General features: G+C 46.5%; 1 protein-coding gene across 4 annotated transcripts in view; it reads right to left on the bottom strand.

Moving 5' to 3' along the window:
* The window catches only part of LOC147631876 (ZIP metal ion transporter family), an 84,048-nt gene that overhangs the window by 49,631 nt on the left and 14,582 nt on the right, over positions 1-19,835 (bottom strand). For 3 of the 4 annotated variants that reach the window (XM_086808432.1, XM_086808430.1, XM_086808433.1), the window contains 5 exons: positions 17,250-17,342; positions 17,076-17,165; positions 16,908-16,998; positions 10,632-10,687; positions 10,485-10,541 (listed from right to left, as the gene is read on the bottom strand). In XM_086808432.1, the coding sequence (XP_086664558.1) occupies positions 10,485-10,541; positions 10,632-10,687; positions 16,908-16,998; positions 17,076-17,165; positions 17,250-17,342 (387 nt within the window). The remainder of the gene's footprint in view (positions 1-10,484; positions 10,542-10,631; positions 10,688-16,907; positions 16,999-17,075; positions 17,166-17,249; positions 17,343-19,835) is intronic. The other variant, XM_086808431.1, reaches the window with a different exon arrangement.

Here is a 19,835-nt window from a genome sequence, read left to right as displayed (position 1 = left end):
GATTAACTCCGGAGCAAAGAGAGCAATATGCTAAGGATGGAAAATGCTTTTCTTGTGGTAGCAAAGACCACATGTTTCGGCAATGCCCAGATCGCAAACCAAAGCACGAGGACAAGCACACCAAAGCAAATGTTCATGCAGTTCCTGATGTGCAAGGTAATACAGGTCATGATGCAAAAGAGCGTATGGTTTGCAAGGCTTGGGGGCAAAATCAAGGATCAGCCCGCACTCTTCATGTTTGATGACTGTGCAACTGACAATTTCATCTCTATGCAAATGGCAGCTGCATTGGGTATTGAGGTTGAAAACATGGAACCTCAGATTGAAGCCGAAGCTGCATTTATTGGTAAAGAGGTGCAGGTTACCCCTTTGATAGGGAAGTTGCGCATCCATATCCAGGGCTACCTTGATAATGAGCATTTCTTAGTTGCTCCACTGAATGGATGTGATGTATTGTTGGGCAAGCCGTGGCACCATAGGCTTGAGCCCCGCAAAGACTACAAGTCCAATATGATTTCTTTTATGCATAAAGGCCGCATGTATTTTATTGATGCTAGCAAAGAAGGGGATTCCATCCCAGTTGTATCACACATCCAAATTAATAAAGCAATGAAAAAGAGTCTTTCAGCGTACTTGGTTTTTGTGCGTGATAGTCTTGTGCCAAATCATCAAAATGTGGATGCTATGTCTAATGATAGGCTGAATTTTCTTAATGCATTCAACGACTGTTTTGCTGACTCATTGCCAAGTGAATTACCTCCCCAAAGGCCCGAAGATCACCGCATAGATCTTGTGCCAGGTAGTTCTCCACCTAACAAACCCGCATATCGAGTGAGTGCCGCACAACAAGAAGAAATTATGAGACAGGTAAACGAGCTTTTAGAGAAAGGTTTGGTTCAGCCCAGTTCCTCACCTTACTGCTCTCCTGTGCTTCTTGTTCAAAAGAAGGACGGATCATTCCGTATGTGTGTAGACTATAGAGCTTTGAACAAGCTTACCATCAAGAACAGATTTCCTATTCCACGTATTGATGATATCTTGGATAAGCTTGATGGTTCGGCTTGTTTTAGCAGACTTGATTTGAAGAGTGGTTATCACCAGATACGCGTGGTACCACAAGATGTCCATAAGACTGCATTCAGGACAGCCTTCGGATTATATGAATTCTTGGTAATGCCTTTTGGTCTCACCAACGCTCCTGCTACTTTTAATCGTATGATGGATAGGATATTTCGACCCCATCGCAAGTTTACAGGAGTCTTCTTTGATGATATCTTGGTTTTCTCCAAGAATGAGCGGGAACACAGAACTCATTTGGTCACAGTGTTTGAAGAGTTGCGGAAGCGTCAATGCCAAGAAAAGTGAGTTTTTCCTTTCAGAGATTCATTATCTGGGACATATTGTATCCAAGGACGGAGTTACAATGGATCCTGCAAAGATAGAGACTATTCGGAATTGGCCCGAATTGCAAAACGTACATCAAGTACGTAGTTTTCTGGGATTATGTTCGTATTACAGGCGTTTCATCAGGCATTTCGCCATGATTGCCACTCCTCTACATGATCTCACGAAGAAGAAAACTGCTTTCAAATGGACTTCAAAGGAACAGGATGCTTTCTTGCAGCTCAAGCATGCCATCATATGTGGTCCAGTATTGATTGTTCCTGACTTGCACAAGTCATTCGTGGTTGAATGTGATGCTTGTGGTGATTGCATAGGAGCTGTCCTAAATCAAGAAGGGCATGCAGTTGCATACGAGAGCCGTCGTTTGCATGATGCTGAGCTTCATATGGATATCTATGAGAAAGAGCTCTTGGCTGTAATTCACGCCTTAAAGATTTGGAAACATTACCTTCTTGGGGCTGAATTTGTAGTCAAGACAGATCATCAAAGCTTGAGATACTTTCTATCTCAAACCAAGCTTTCAGAGAAGCAGATGAGAATGGCAAACTTTCTTTCCATGTTTCATTTTCAGATTGTGCATACTCCAGGAAAGAAAAATGTAGTGGCAGATGCATTATCTAGGAGGCCTTATATTGCTGCAGTCTCAGTGGCCTCTCATGGAGATCTATCTGCTATGAGAGATTTCTATCATTTGGATGCTGATTTTTGCCATATATGGACTGATTTGATGGCTGGTCATTCGCATGCCTCTTATGTTATCAACGAGGGTTATCTCATGAAAGATAATTGCCTCTGTGTAGTGAAGGATTTGCGTCCAAAGGTTATGGACGAATGTCACGCTCCACCTTATGCTGGTCATAGAGGTATTATGCCTACTACTCGCATGATTCAGAGGTACTTCTTTTGGCCAAGCATGCGTAAAGCCATTGAGGCTTATGTGCGTGCATGTATTACTTGCCAAAAGGTGAAATTTGACAGGCAAAAGCCTCCAGGTTTGCTTCAGCCATTGCCTATTCCCTCGCAACCTTGGGAAAGTATCACGATGGATTTTATTATGGATTTGCCTAGATCCCAGCATGGGAATGATGCTATCTGGACTATTGTGGACAGATTTAGCAAGCAAGCTCATTTCTTGCCCGTCAAGAAAACCATCAAAGCTGATCATATGGTAAAGCTTTTTCTTGCTAATATTTTCAAGCATCATGGTATGCCTAAATCCATTGTTGGGGATAGAGATCCCAGGACTACAAGTCTATTTTGGAGGGCTTTGTTTGATAATATGGGTACTAAGCTTGAGTTTTCATCAGCTTATCATCCCCAAACGGATGGCCAAAGTGAAGCTGCAAATTCAGCTGTGTTGGATTTATTGAAATGTTATGTGGCAGATCAAAAGAGTGCATGGGAGAAGTATCTTCCACTTGTTGAGTTTGCCTACAACAATACGATCCATGCTTCCACAGGAAAGGCTCCGTTTGAGATTATTTATGGCAGAGTGGTCTTGCCACCCATCCTTCGAACAAAGGATGAGATATTTGCAGCTGATGAATATGTTCGTGACTTAGATGTTGTCTTTGGTCAGGTGCGGACAGCCATAGCAAGATCTCAGGATAAGCATAAAATGGCTGCTGATGACAAGCATAGAAGGCACATGGAAGTCAAAGAAGGTGTGGTATTGCTGAAATTTGAGAAGGCTAGGCTTCGGAAGAGGCCAGGACGAGAAGGATCATATCCTAAGCTTTCTCCTCGCTATTATGGACCCTTCAAGGTGATTCACAAAATCAATGAAGTGTCCTGCAGGCTTGCTTTACCTAGTCATTGGAAGATTCACAATGCTTTTCATGTGAGTCTATTTCGGAAATGTGGGGCCAGATCCTGATGAGCCTGTCACAGAAGATCCGCCAGAAATTGAAGAGCTTGAGGAGATCCTCCAGCCAGAACAGATTGTTTTTTCACAAGGAGAGAAAGCTACCTGCAGGAAAGCTTTCCAGGAGATACCTTGTGAAGTTTAAGAATTATATGCCTATTGATGCCAAATGGGTAAATGAGGATTATTTTGCAGATTATCTGCAATTGTTGCAGGCATATCTTGAGGCTTTTCAGTTGAGGTCAACTCTTTAGAAGCCCGGGGGGATGTCACCAATTGGCCGACCATTTGGTCCATCTCCAGTTTTTGCGTCTCGTTCACTTGAGGCCAGGCCGGTGTCTCGTGTGAAGAGGCCAGTATTTTTGCTGACATGGACGGGAGCCAGACTGGTGCCACCCGTGTGTTAGCAGGATGGTGTCGTATGGACGGGAGCCAGACCAGTGCCACCCGTGTATGACCTGGACTGTGTTCGATCCATGGGACTGTCACGCCATGGAAGAGCCAGTATTCGTGCCGTGTTTTGCCTATGGGACTGTCACACCATAGGGAAACTCGTGCCTGGAACTGTGTCTTACCTATGGGACTGTCACTCCATAGGAAGACCAGGTTTTTATGTTTTTATGTCGTGCCAGTTTTGTGCCGACAGATATTTTGTACTTGTTCCGTGAACGGGAGATATGTCCATGTTACTATTTGCACATGCACACATATTTTGCATGTTTGAAACTGTTTTCGCATGACATGTATTTGTGTGTTTGCCTGCTTGACGTGTTACTTACTGAGCGGGGACGCCTGCCAGTGAGTCGTGAAGTCTGCTCTGTATTCTGACAAGTTTTGGTGCATGTGAACAGGTGGTAAGTATGTTGCACATTTAGTTTTTAATGTTTTTTTATTCTAACCCTTTATTTTATAAGGTTAGGTGTTCACACTTATTTAAAAGTGGGCACCCCCTTTGGGCACCCACTTTGGGGCCAAGGTGGGGAGCCCCACTTTTAAGTGAGTGTGGGGGTGGGCATGGTCACAGAGTTGGCTGCCACCATCTGAAGGCCACGCCTCACTCTACTGTCCAGCAGGCTGCAAGTGACTGTGCCATCTCAACAAAGTGGTTGCTCTTACTGTCCAGCAGGCTGCAAGTGACTGTGCACTCCTCCAATCAGCAGGCGGCTGTGTCCTTTGTGGTGGTACATCCTCTCCACTCGTGTTCTACAAGGAGACTTCGCATCACCCGGGTGACTTCATCATACCACAAGTATTGGTTTTCTATCAACCATCTACAAGTAAGTGATTTTCAGATTTGAGTAAAGTATTTTATGTTTAAATCTGATAAAGGATTCATCCCGCTCGGCCAACACCCGTTCGGTGCCGGGTTGTCCAAGCTATATTGGCGAACCTCGGTCCAAAGGTGCTGAGATCGGGAGAGCCAGGCGTTAGTACGAGAGCGCCTGTTTGTGCGTGGTCTCGGAACACCAGTGAGGCGCTCTCCGCGGAGTCCAGTGAAAGCACAGGACCGTAGCGATTGGACCACACTAGTGGTCGTTCTGCTTCGAGCTTCTACATCGAAATTCGAGCCTATTTGTTTGGTACTGTTTTCATATGTACATGGACATAATCTGGTTCTCAGAACCCATGGAGCATTGTATTCATTAAATACTCCCAATAAATATATCATATATTGAGGGGGGGGTCGGCCCGTTCCGGCCCCAGTGCTGGTGTCCATCTTTCCATTTCATTTCATTTAATTTCAAGTTGTATTAAGTTGTCCATTTCAAATTTGTGGTTTTAAAGTTGTGCTATTAAGCGTGTGGGTGTCCAACGGAGTCTTTCCCACTTGACGGGATCGGTTTCAGCTGCCACCCCTCTGATCCATCCTGGCTCAAAGCCCTGGCGAAGCATAGTGCCCTCTAAGAAACCCCAATCAACTCTATCGTATGCCTTCTCAAAATCGAGAAGCATCACGACCAAGTCCTCGCCAAGAAATCTAGCTCGGGCCGTCGCCTCCGAGAAAGTAAAGATGTTGTCAAGGATACTACGCTCCTTGACAAATCCTGTCTGAGTAGCATGAATCAACTCCCTCAGGAAGGGCTGGATCCTCAAACTCAAGGCCTTTGCCAAGACCTTGTAGACAGTATTGAGGATCGTAATAGGCCTCCAATGCCGAATGTCATCTGATACTCCCTCCCCCTTGGGGATAAGATAGATCAAGCCCTCTGAAAAGCTCTGCGGCATCACCCCAGTGTCCAAAACATGCTGAAAGCCCCTGCGGAGGCCTGGCCCCAAAAGGTCCCAATAGCGCATAAAAAAGGCCAGCGTCAGTCCGTCCTCCCCTGGGCAACTATGTCGCGGCAGGACCCTCAAGGCCTCGGCAAGCTCAATCTCTGACAGAGGCGCACCTAGAACTGTACGCATATGGTCTGTGACCCTCCTCTGCACATGGGCCCACACAGTCTGTCTGCAAACATCTCGATCCTCAGTGGCTGGCTCCGCTGAAAGCAGGTCACTATAAAATGCAGTAGCAATGGCTCTGATCTCCCCGAGCTCAGTAGCTACCGATCCATCCGGTCTACCAAGCAGGCGGACTCCTGCTAGCGCATGACGGGGTCCAGTGATCTCAAAAAGCTCTCCAGTCACTCTATCACCAAGCTGCGTCCACTGAGAGGCCTGACGACGATAGTAAAACTCATGTCTCTGCTCCTCTACCTCTCTAACCTCCTGGCGTGCCTGGCTCAGCTGGGACGCCACCCACTCACATGCAGGCTGCTGCTCCTGAAGGCGCTGTAGCGAAGCAAGGCTGCGTCTCAGCCGTTGCTCCCGCTCGCGAATCTCTCCCAGTCGTGTCAAAGCTGCAGCGTGTAGAAAAGAGCTAAGATCAATGAGTCCCTGGGCACACTGGCCCGCTGCATCCTGGTCAGAGCACTGACTATCATGCCAGATCCTCTCAATGTCCTCAGCGAGACTGGGATCTGTAAGTACCCTCTCTGGGATCCTCAACTGCAAGCTGGGCTCCCGGGTCCCCTCCTCCAATGTCAATATAACTGGCGCATGATCTGAAAATGAGGTACCAGCGAGAATGCCGACGGAGCCCCCTCGCTCCCCTAACCAGTCGCCCACATAAAAGCGATCAATCCGTGATAGATTAGTCCCTCCCTGCCGCCGGCGATCCGACCGAGAGAAACTAAGACTGTCCTGAGACCGGGAGAAAGCCCCATGCTGCCATGCATCAGTGATCCTCAGTGACATGCAAAACCGGTGCCAAGCTGCAAGCTCCGTGCCGTGCACTGTAACATGACTGCCTCCCACCCTATCTGCCGGGTCCTCAAGCATGTTGAAGTCTCCCCCAACACACCAATGTGCGGCCTCTGGCAATGCATCTGTAACCTGAGTCCAGAACTCTGCTCTGGCACTAGCATGATTGGGCGCATAGATGTTGAGCACACCCAATAGCTCATCATGCATCCTCAGAATGACATATTGTGCTCTACCAGGCACAATGATCCCTCGATCCACAATGGCCTGCCGCCATACATCTGCAATAACCATGCATACTCCTCCCTGTCCACCCAAAGGACCAAACCCTGCAGACCAAAAAGTGTCCCATCTACCAGGCATCACCAAACCATATCTCCGGATCCTGCTCTCACCCAAGTGGTGCTCCTGCATCATCAAAATGTCAATGCTGGCACCAACCAGGCATCTCTGAAGCTCCTGCCTCAAGCAACCTCGATAGCGTATAAAGTGTGCTCCGCCAAGGCCCTGTACATTCCATGAGATGATCCTCATGGATGCCTTGCTGAGGTGGATGCTGTCTCAGCCGTACGGCGGGCCTTCGCAAGCGGCTTGGATGGAGAGTAGTCCCCATCCGAACGGCTGCGAATCTGCCCACCCGGTGTACTGCAAGAATCCCGGATCAGGCGCCAGTGGCTGTGGCCCATGGCGACTGCCTCCTGCTCTGACAGAGAAACCTCGTGTATACTCACATATCCAGGGTCGCGTGCCAAGTCTGCCACTATGCGCACGACCAAATGCCGAATCCCTGAGGTATCCACACTCCCGGGATCCAAGAAAAAATGAGCCAACTCCCAAAGTCGGCCTATCACATCTGTCACCTCCAGATCGCTCATGTGGTGAGAAAACTCAACTGCCTGAGTCTTCAAAGTGCTGAGAGCGAGCTCTAGAGTCCACTCCTGGTCACAAGGTCCACATAGAGGGAACGAGAAGGCCACCGCTGAATCTAGTGCCTCCTCCCCGCGGGCCGGAGGTATCACTACATGAACTCGAATGGGTGCTGGCTCATGGGGGCCCTCTACTCCAAAAAGCCGTGTGAAGGTATAATCAAAGGCCTCCGAGCGCTGTCTAATGCCAAGGCGACTCAGCCGACTGCGGATAGATGAAATCCGTGAGGCCCTAATCGGCATAGGTCTCCTCTGTGATGCTCGAGCGAGGTCAGTGCTCAGCGCTCTCCGGACTGCAGGTGAGCGCCAGGGAACTGCCAGGGCCTCCCGGGAAGGTGAGGCGGGTGGAGTGGGAGGAGGGGGAGGTGAGGGAGGTGGAGAGGGAGGTGGAGAGGGAGCCGCTGCCGAAACCGGAGCGGGGGCGGGAGGAGGCGATGGTGGAAGCGAGGCGGTGGGAGGGGACGGGGGTGGGGGGGGTGAAGGAGGGGGAGCTGGCATCTCCTGGTCCTCGGTCGCCTGCAGGGGTCTCCTCCTGAAGGGGAGCAAAGCTGTTCCTCACGGGAACCCAGTGAGGCTGAGACTGTGGCTGCTGCTGCAGCGGTCTCTGGGCGTGCTGCTGTGGCTGTCTCCCTCGGCGGCGCCCCTGTCCAGGCTGCCACTCCGAGGTCTCTGTGGCCTGAGCAGGTGTCCCGGAGGCAGCCTGCCGAGCCGAATCTGTGGGCGGGCCATCAGTAGCCTGCTGCTGTGGTGAGGGTCGAGGTCTCCTGCGAGAGCAGGCCTTGGCCAGATGACCGACCTGCCTGCAAATGAAGCACTGGTTCGGGAGCCCCGAGAACTCCACTCTCTGATCTATCCACCCCCCCCCCTATCCTAGGTAGCTGAATGACCTTAGGAAGGGAGGAGATGTCAGACACCAACACTCTGACCGAAGGTAGCCCAGCTGCTCTGGCCACCACTGAAGCTGCTGAGGGGCCCGTCTCTAGTATCGAGCCCACCAATGCTCCGAGTCTGGAGAGGAGCGGAAGATACTCCCGCCGGAGACCAGGGAAACAAACTGTAACATGGAAGAGGCGCTCTCCCTGCTCCGCCGCTGCTGGGTCAAATCCATGCTGCCAAGGTCTGAAGAAAGCCCGAGCACCCCTGATGTCAAGGGGACTCATGGCAAGGACCTTGGCAACGCTCTGGGCGGCCTCGAACTCGATCTGATAATGTCCCCGGCCCAGAAGCTGTACATCCAGGATCTTGCCCACATCTGCAAGAAGGCGGGCCTGAAGAAGATCCCTGATCTCCCCTCTGCTGGGGCGAGTGCCGACTATACGGCAGATGGTGGAATGAGCCTGGAGGCGTTCCACCTCTGCGGTGAGGCTCGCTTCCTCTTCTGGCGAAAGAGAAAGCCTGATGGGGGTGACCTCGGGGGCGGGCGAGGGGGCTGCGGATGAGTCTCTCTGAGGCGGGGCGGGAGGAGCCTCCATCAGAGTCTGAAGCTGCGGGCGGCGAAGGCGAGGCGAAGGCGGGAACCTGCTGGAACCGAACTGCACACAGAGAGGCGGGATACGGAGCGAAAAAGAAAAACAAAACCCCAAGGGGGGGCGGAAGCAAGAAGGAGGGGGGGTGGGAGAAGGCGAAGGAGAAAAAAGAAAAAAAACCCCAAAAAAGGGGGAAGGCGGGGGCTGCGCGCAAGAGGGAAGGGGAGGAAGCGAGCAGGCGGCAGGGGGGGATGAGGCGCAGCAGAGTGGAGGGGGGGCACGAAGACAAGGGGGAGGTGCGAGGAAAGGAAGCGAGGCGGAACAGAAAAAAAAAGGGGGGGGCGCAACAGCGGAAGCAGGCGGGGGGGGGGGCTAAAAACCCAGGCGGCGGGCAATGCAGGCGGAGGGGGGGAAAGAGCGATGGGCAGGCGGGGGGGCGAGCAGGTAGGGGCGACGGGCGCTATGCAGAACCACGAGCAGGGAGAGGGGAGGCGGGAGCTTCAACGAGCGAATCCGGTGTGTGTACTATCCATAAATGTTATTTTAGATTTAATTTATTGATTTAATCTTGGATTAAAAATTTAATCTAAAGATAAAGCTCTAAATTTAGAGAAATTAGATGCTCTAAAATTATGATGTTGAGCCTTGGATAGAATAGGATAAATAACTTGATTTTTTAGAAATTATTTAGAGTTAGATTAAGAGGTACATTAAATTATGTATATACATATGTGTCAGAATATGCAGCGGAGATGATGACCAAATCTGGGAACACGAGCAAAAACGCAGGCAAAAAAACAGCACAAGAGAGAGAGAGATGTAGGCGTGTAACTCTGCTCTATATACACAAGAAGATCCCGAGGAATGATACAAATGAGGTATGGGGGCTGGGGTCCTATATATACCTCCCATAGAGGGCAGTCGGCCAGCAAAAGGAATGCCCACGACTGATGAAAAGACCCACGACTGCATAAATGCAGTCGGCCAGCAAACAGGTGCCCACGACTGATCAAATCCAGTCGGCCAGCAGCCCAGTAGCCCACGACTGATCAACATGGAGTCGGCCAGCACTGGGGTGCTCCTGGCATCACCTGGCAGCCCTCCCAAGCCTCAGAAAAATGGGAAAAAATAGGGGAAAAATACGGAGACTGGGGAAAAATGGGAAAACACCTCATAAGGGCGGGCACACCCACAACAAAGGCCCTGGTGTATAAAACTGGACAGGAGATGACTTCTAACATATGTACCATGAGGATGCACACAAGTGTGCACATAGATAGAGGGATAGGGGTCTCACACGAAGGAAACCAAGAGTAAGAACGTAGGCAAGAAGAGATACTGAAAAATATAGTTTCATTTCACCTACACATGACCTGCAAGTGCACGACAAAGACGCCAATTGTTGACAGGGAAACCGTTGAAGCAGCCAAAACCCGCAATCACAGAAATGGGAAATGGCCACAACCCATGTTTTGAAAATGGGAAAAGGTTGAAACAGTTGAAAATCATTTTGGACCCAGTATAAGAAGAGAACAATCAAAAAGTAAACTACCAATGGCATTTAGTAAGATGAATCCTTACCTCTGGAATATTATGAAGCGCTATTGCCAATGCCAAGCTGATACCCACATGTAAACCCTGTAAAAAAGTGCAGCTTCTTTAGCTGTTCAAAAAGATGAGCCAAACTGCTGGCCAGCCTTTCAAAAGACCCTAGGAGAATCTGGGTACCTTTAACGAGCCGAGGAAAACAGCTATGCCCTCTGGAAAATTATGTAGACTGATACCTGACAAAAAAAAAGGATCACCATTGATAAGAGAAAACAATACATGACAGGCTTCCTCTTCATATCCCAAGCTACTTGATATTTGCAGGTAAATTAATAAGACCGCACCACAACTCGAGATCCCCTTTAAGAAAATGTCTTCTAGGTTTTTTATTAAGCGTATGATCCAACTCAACTCCTTTGAGCTTTACTCTCACAGGCAATTGAAAACCTCCTCTGCTTAAGGACAACCCATAAAGAGTTTCTCCTAGCATTGAAAGCACCAATCTCAAATGAGTGTAAGGTCAGCATGCTTGCAATTTTAAACACATTCAAAATTGCTTTGGATTTTATAAGGCAGATTTTTTTAATCAAAGTTTAAGTGTCTCTCATGTCGCACTCTTCTATGTAGACGATAAAAGTCACATTAATGATGGGTTGGCCACTCTTTTAGATGATGAGAGACATAGTGGACATGAGTGCTGGGTACCAATGGCCAGCCCCACAAATCCCCTTTACTTCCCCCTATTGAATGGAAGTACGACTCTTCATTGTGCTGTAAGTGCACTACCATGTCACGAACGGGGCAGTCTAACAGTTTCTTTTCCTTGGATTGAGCATAGGCACTTAATGCATCTTATGATTGTTGAAAGAACGGTAGAGGGGAAGGAGACACACACACAGGAGCAAACCCTAATATATATTGCAAACCCTAACCATAGAGGGAAGCCATGTCCACTCACACACAAAGCATAATGCACTAATCCATAATCCACACAACACACAATAATTTGTGTCCACACTCTTCTAACCCTAGTTAATGTCCACACACTATGACCAGCTGGACACGCGGTCATTTATGTCTCACACATGTTCCTACCTAATCTGCCACCACATAGCATAGCTGGCTCACACTGACATCGAGCTTGAATCTCAACAGCCCCTCTCAAGCTCATGATGTACTGCCGATGAAGATGTAGATGAGCTTGGGATATCAAGACTCTCAACACTCCCCCTCAAGCTCATCCCATGTACTCCCAACATAGTCCGGAAGTACTCAAACTTCTCCCTGCTAAGTGGCTTTGTGAAGATATCAGCCACCTGCTCATCAGTCTTCACATACTGAAGATCAACTGTACCATCCAGCACCTTCTCTCTGACAAAGTGATAATGGACCTCTATGTGTTTGGTCCTCGCATGAAACACTGGATTCTTTGCCAACTGTATACTGCTCATGATGTCACAATGAATGACAACTTTGCCACCAATGGGCTCACATAAATCTGCCAAGAGACCCTTTAACCATACTGCCTCACAAGTAGCAATGGCTGCACCTCTGTACTCAGCCTCTGTACTGGATAAAGCAACTGTAGGTTGCTTCTTGCTACTCCAACTCACCACGGCACTTCCAAGTGTAAAAGCATATCCACTAGTAGACCTCCTGTCATATGCGCTACCTGCCCAATCAGCATCTGTGTAGCCATGTATGTCCAAGCTTTTACCACTCGCATAAAATAGACCATAATGTGTTGTGGTCTTCACATATCTCATGATGCGTCTCACTGCATCCAAATGTGGTTTCCTGGGGCTCTGCATAAACTGGCTCACTAGCCCCACAGCATAACTCAAATCCGGGCGTGTGATAGTCATGTATATGAGACTACCAACCATCTTCCTGTACATCGAAGGATCATCCAATTCCTCGCCATAATCAGCCCGCAACTTCACATTTTGCTCCAATGGTGTACTCATAGGCTTACACCCTGTCATGCCATACTTTGCCAACATATCCAATGCATATTGGCGCTGTACTAACCATGTACCAGCATGATCTTTCACCACTTCAATTCCAAGGAAGTATCTCAACTCACCAAGATCTTTCATGTCAAATTGCCCACTCAAAGCCTTCTTGACATGCATCACATCTGCACCATGATCACCTCTGATAATCAAATCATCCACATAGATGACGAGTAAAACAATCCCATGCTGTGTCTTCTTCACATAGAGTGAAGAATCTGCTGTAGAAATCTGAAAACCAAGTGAGATAAGATATCTGCACATCTTATCACTCCAAGCACGTGGTGCTTGCTTCAGACCATATAATGCCTTTTTCAACCTGCATACGTGAGTGGGATATCTTGGGTGTACATACCCTTCTGGCTGTGCCATGTACACTTCCTCTTGTAGATCTCCATTCAGAAATGCATTCTTGACATCCATTTGATGCATTTCCCAGCCATAGCAATGACTGCTCTCACTGTGCCCATCTTAGCCACTGGACTAAACGTCTCATCATAATCCAATCCTTGGGTCTGTGCATAACCCTTTGCTACCAATCTTGCTTTATGTCTTTCAATAGAACCATCAGATTTGCACTTCACTTTGTAAACCCATTTACATCCAATAACATTCTTGTCCTTTGGTAATGCAAGCAAGTCCCATGTATCATTATGGACCAATGCATCCATCTCAACATCCATTGCTTTCTCCCATACATGCTCTCCAATAGCCTCTGTATAGCATGTAGGTTCCACATGCTTCACCATAGATGTCATATATGCATAGTGCATAGCAAAATCTCTATATGTCAACCCGTCAACAGGATATCTGACTCTCTGGGATCTCCGCAATGCATGCGGGTCACTCTGTACACCTGTAACTCTAGCATGTGGTGGCACATATCTGTCCTGCCTAGCACCAGGTGTGCGTAAAACAGGTATGCCAAGCTCCTCATCCAAACTCTCAGAACTAGATGACTCATAACCTGTGATTCCAATTCCTTCGACCTTCTTCTTGCCTTTATCCATAGCACTACTCCCAGTGCTCACACTCTCATGCCTCAAACGTCCTGACCGTTGACGTACACTGCTACTCTCAGCTTCTGCTCTGCTGGCCCAGACATAGTAGTAGAACTAGAACTTGCTTGTGGTGGCAAGTTCACAGGCACATCAGCCTCAAGTGACTCAATGACTCCCTCATCTTTTGCTTTGTACCAACTAGCAAGCTCATCAAACACCACATCTCGTGAGATGACTACTTGTCTAGTTTGAGGATTATAACATTTGTATGCCTTTCGATCCTGTGCATATCCAACAAATACACATTTCTCTGCTTTAGGATCCAACTTCCTTCTTCTTTCATCAGGCACATGTACATAAGCTATGCATCCAAATACTTTGAGATGTCCAATGTCTGGCCTGTAACCTGTAAGCCGCATCTCTGGCGTGCTTCCATGAATGGCTGCTGTAGGTGTTTTGTTCAGTATATACACTGCAGTAGCACATGCTTCTGCCCAATAGTAATCTGGCATGCTCTTTTCATTAAGCATTGCCCTTGCCACTTCACATATGACTCTATTCTTTCTCTCAGCCACACTATTCTGCTGAGGTGTATACCTACAAGTCAATTGTCTTCTTATTCCATGCTTCCTCAAGAAATGCTCAAAAGCTTTTGAGGTGTATTCACCACCTCCATCTGTCCTCAGACATTTAATCCAACAGCCATATTGCTTTTCTGCAAAAGCTTTGAAATCCATGAACTTTTCCAACACTTCACTCTTCTCTTTCAGAAAGTATATCCATGTCATCCTGCTAAAGTCATCAATGAATGTAACATAGTATAAACTGCCTTTAATAGATGGGTTTTGTGCAAGACCCCATACATCACTATGTACGATCTCAAGTGGCCTGTTACTCATGTTGAAATTTGAGCATAATGATGAGCTATGGTGGATCATACACTAGAATCAACATCATTAATCAAAGTGATTAGCAAATGATTAAGACGTAATTAGTGAATAATTAGCAAATAGATTAATGTAGGCATGGATACTCAAAAACCAGCAAATTCTCATTAGGACTATGCCTCAATTTATAGAGTTTATATCAAGCATCAAATCCCATTGATTTCTCCATGATTCTCCCAGAATATCTCCACCTTTTGCCTGATTCTCTCCACCTCTTCTCTTTTCCCTGAATATCTCCAGGAATATCTCCACACTCCTAAATTCCCTCATGCTACCCATTATTCTCTCCCAGTAGATTCTTCTCACCTTTTCACAGGTTCTTTCACAATTACATCTTCTCTTTTACAGCCTCTATCCAAGAGCTTGTTCCCACACACACCTTATTCACTTGTATTTTCAACACCTCCCCTCAAGTGAATACTCCTAGTACACCTAGACCCTATACCAAGTTTACCTCCCCTTACTTGGTAGTCCGCGACCAGTGTCTACTCCTCCCCTCAAGTTATCTCAGCACACCTGGACCCTGTATCAAGTTTCTCTCTCTTACTTGATAGCCTGCGACCAGTGCCTCAGGTCCCTAAACTCATAGTCCTTGACACTCTCTCTCTCTATGTGTCCAAGGCTTACTATAGTTGCCCGCGACCTTGACTAAAGTGCTCACACATACATCTACCACGTGGCCTACATCATCGGTGGCTCAGAGGTGGTTTTACTTTATTGGGGCAGGTTACATTGGGTTGTGGGGTCTCTCTCTCTCTCTCTCTCTCAGAGATTTTCACATGGCTCCTCACTCTTTGGAGCCTCACATCTTCTCTTTTCTTCAGTCTTCTTGTCGTGGCAGCATCTCTCCACGTGTCCGTCTCTTCTTTCAGTCTTCTCGGGGCAGCTTCTCTTCTTGTGGCAGCTTCTCTTCTCGTGTCCATGTCTTCCTTCAGATCTTCTTCTCAGTGTGGATCCTCTTCTTGGAAAGAGATATTCTTCTTCTTTCATGGCTGGGGCCATGAGCTCGTCCGTCAGGTCATTTTGCTCCATGTAAGCAACATGTTTCAATGTTTTGCTGACAGTTCCTTTGGGTTTTTGATGTTTATCTTGTATCATTATGCAATGCAAATCCAAATTTATGCGGGAGGTCTTACCACTTGCCTTATTCTGGACAAGGGCAGTGTCTGTTCCCATTTTTACACTGATGCAATGTGCCCAATACATAATGCGTATAGCATTCATTCTCATGCACATTCCAAATGCAACTCTGGCTGTGAATAATCTTGTATTTGAGTGAGATTTACAGGCATTAACCAAGGGTTAAATGCAAAATGATGATTTTCACAATTTTATCAGCACAATTTTCCCAGAAATTACATTAAATTGAGGGTAACCAATTTGTACGGGATGGTTGGAGTATCAAACCAACTCCGATTTGCAATCTGAAGTTATAGGGATCTGTATCAGATACCTAATGGTTAATTTGAACCCTCAATTGCACCAAAATATAGTGATTAGCACTGATTAATCACTGATTAGCAAATTAATGCTCTGTTTTGTGTGCAAAAAACAGAGTATGCGGGGAGTCCAGATCTGGTGCCTTCCACTTCAAATGAGCTCAAATGCTTTCAAAGGCATCAATAGCAATGAGTCTAGTAGAGGATTAAGCCACGAAACACAAGATTTGACCAAATATTGAAAGCTTAATCTCTGTTTTACCAAAGTCACCTGCAGATTTGATGAAGAGCTTGGATCTCACTGTAGACTTGATGAAACTGAATTCTGTCTTCACCATCTTGTAGAGCATGCTTGATTACCCCTTGGGCTAAGAGGAATTAGAAACATTTGAACTGAGCAAGTAGGAATCTCAATTCTCCTTCAGAAAAACGGCGCCCTTCAATCTGCGAAAATCGGCTGCTGCCGTCGGCGGTTTGATGCGTGGAGTAGATGGGCTTGAAGCCAAGTAGGTTAGCTAGCTTGTGTTAGAAGCACTAGGGCTAATTTTGACTGTGCAAGGAGAATGGAGTCCTCCACTGGCTGGGGGTGAAGGAGAAGGTGAAAAACTCACTAAAAATTTAATTTTTTGCTAATTATCTACTAATCCTAATTAATTAACTAATGGGCTCATAAACCTAATTGATTCTAGGCATGGCTCTAATACCATGTTGAAAGAACGGTAGAGGGGAAGGAGACATACACACAGGAGCAAACCCTAATGTATATTGCAAACCCTAACCATAGAGGGAAGCCATGTCCACTCACACACAAAGCATAATGCACTAATCCATAATCCACACAACACACAATAATTTGTGTCCACGCTCTTCTAACCCTAGCTAATGTCCACACACTATGACCAGCTGGACACGCGGTCATTTATGTCTCACACATGTTCCTACCTAATCTGCCAGCACATAGCATAGCTATTACAAGATTACCAAAACATGAGATCTGTAAACATGTGGTTAATAGGGAAGCTGTAAGTCACATCATGACTACAGAGAGTTGTACCAACAGCTGTGATGATGCCACTAAAGAGGACTTGCTTCCGTCTCTTTTTCATGAGATCCTTGCCAGGGGAGAAGTCATCATCCTTCTTTTCCTGAAAACAAACAAAATAGATACAGTAGCATGAGAGAATGCTCTCTCACACATTAGAGACACCTCTTTGCTAGTCACCTGGGCCTTTTTTGAAGTTATAGTAGGTCCAACAGTTGGTTCTGGAATGAAGGTGGCAATTACAGCAAAGGCGACGACCCCACCAAAAAACTGCACGAATGTCGTGTCAAAATTCTAAGTATTTAGTAGAGAAAATATTTGGCACCATAAACCCACACGAGTAAATAGGCTCACCCAAAGATTAGCTTTGAAGAACCCAATTGCATTTATTGCATTATGAGCAAGGTCCATAAAAGAAATGCATAGCATGAGCCCACCTGCAAAACCCTACATAAGGCAAGAATAAGGATGGATTGATTGCCATGTAATGCAATCATCATTACAACCATATATGCAACCATAAGATACTCTCTCATACACAGTCAGGAGGTTCAAATTGTATGAGGAGCTTAGCTTCCATATGGATTCACACTCACCATCTATGCTGGTTATACTAATGCTCCAAAATTGCTCAATTATTTTTTGACACGTTTGTATTCTTAGCATGCAATTATGATTCGTATGGATAGGATTATAGCTTGATGTTTTAGCCAGTGTCATCACATATGCAACATCCCGCACTTTGGTGTGAGACATCACCTTTTAGTATCTATACAATGCAAATCCAACATTTACCAGGCATTCAGACACTCAATCAGGCATTCAGACACTCAATCAGGCTGCAGTGGAGCAAGATGGAGGCAGGTAGCCTCTGAAAAAACTCAGCAATACATACAAGTGCAGGTTCACGCCTTGTCAAATAAAGAGCAGCAGCCTGGCCTATTCTTACCTAGTTAATCTTTTTTTTCTCAAATATTCAAGTGCAGATAGCTTTATACATTTGGCATCAATCTCCTGAGATCCTTGCTTTCTGGACACCCTGGTTGCTATCAGGCTGCAGTGGAGCAAGATGGAGGCAGGTAGCCTCTGAAAAAACTCAGCAATACATACAAGTGCAGGTTCACGCCTTGTCAAATAAAGAGCAGCAGCCTGGCCTATTCTTACCTAGTTAATCTTTTTTTTCTCAAATATTCAAGTGCAGATAGCTTTATACATTTGGCATCAATCTCCTGAGATCCTTGCTTTCTGGACACCCTGGTTGCTAATTGCTTCTACCAAACAGCCCATAGCTCACTGAGAGAGCTGCTAATCAATGAAAAAAGAGGTTTTCTTCAAATTGACGGATAGAGTTGCTAAAAAAATCTCTCTGTGGTTTCTCATCATGGCAGCAGACAAGATGTTTACACATTTCAATATTCTTTTTAACACAAAATGTCTAACCTCCCTTTGAAGCTGCAACCCCAGATCAATCAGAACTTGGCAACCAAAGGTTAGCTGCTGCTCTCTTGCAAATTCCACGACACCAAGTACATTCCATGCACATTCAGCTCCACAGGTTTCAGCCACGTCCACTTTTGAAGTGGGAACCTCGAAACTAGCCTGCTTAACTTTCTCCAGGAGCAGGTGGGGGGGGTGGAACCAGAGATCAAGAATCACCACAAAGTATCAAGATGATGCATGTTTTCAAATGGAAGTGACACAAGAACCTTAGAATGCACATTTACCATTGACAAAACAGTGAGACCATTCTCACAACCACAGAGATCACTGCAATCACTCATAATCAAGCTAGTTCCAAGTGCACACATCACCCGAAGTTCTAACAAAAAAGATGATCCAAGCTTGTAGAGCTTAAATAGCACATTCAGGAAATAAGAGCCAAAGATATGATCAAGGTACATTCATCTCAATTCCCCTTAAACAATATGCAGTTTTCATACCAAGGGTGACCAGTATGAACCACTTTTCTTCCCCTGCCTAAATGATCTAATAGACCAGCTAGCTCCTGCCAAAAGTGTTTGACAAACTTGATCTCGAGTGTAACATGCTAATACCGAAGCATGTTGATAATGTGCTGCAATTGACACTAGTTAACAAAGCGCACAAAGTGAAAGGGGAATTCACCTATTCTATTGTACTGCATGAATGAATATTTACAATGATTGCTCTTATCTGGACATCTAGACTCCTGAATGATGTGCATTATGAAAAGATGCAGGGGGGAAGAGAGCTTGAGCTCTTGCAAGCACACACACACACTCACAAAACCCTAATAGAGAACACACAAGGTGAGAGGCTGAAAATCTTCTTCTTCTCTTCTCAACACTCAACACACCATATACAAGAATAAGAGTACACACAATATGAAAGGTACTCAACCAATACATACACGGGTTCTCTATAGTGTGAACCCGACTAAATGAGCTGGCGCTATAACTATGCCAGTCTCTAGAATGGCTGTCACACAGCCTGTCATCCCACTGGCCGCATATCTCCCATGATCTCACCAACCATGCCAGTGGTGTAAGTGTGGGGCCTATCCCCCAGGCGGGTCATCAGTGGCCACCGCCTCACTAGACGAGCTCGATATCTCAACACTCCCCCTAGAGCTCAACTCCATCTCATGTACACCAAGCGAAGCCCTGAATCTACGGAGCTTCTCTGTACCCAATGCTTTGGTGAAAATGTCAGCTACCTGATCCTCTGTGCTGACATAAACAAGGTCAAGATCTCCTGCCAAGACCTTCTCTCTGACGAAGTGGTAGTGGACCTCTATGTGCTTTGTACAAGCATGAAAGACTGGGTTCCTGGCCAACTGTATACTGCTAATGTTGTCACAGAAAATGACAACTTGTCTATCCACTGATAGACCCAAATCTGCAAGTAGCTTCCTCAACCAAGCTACCTCACATGCTGCCATAGCAGCTCCTCTGTACTCGG

This window comes from Cibotium barometz, chromosome 14, assembly GCF_041138505.1.
Source record: "Cibotium barometz isolate CiBa-2024 chromosome 14, ASM4113850v1, whole genome shotgun sequence".
Lineage (NCBI taxonomy): Eukaryota > Viridiplantae > Streptophyta > Polypodiopsida > Cyatheales > Cibotiaceae > Cibotium > Cibotium barometz.
This window is presented reverse-complemented; position numbering and strand designations above follow the sequence as displayed.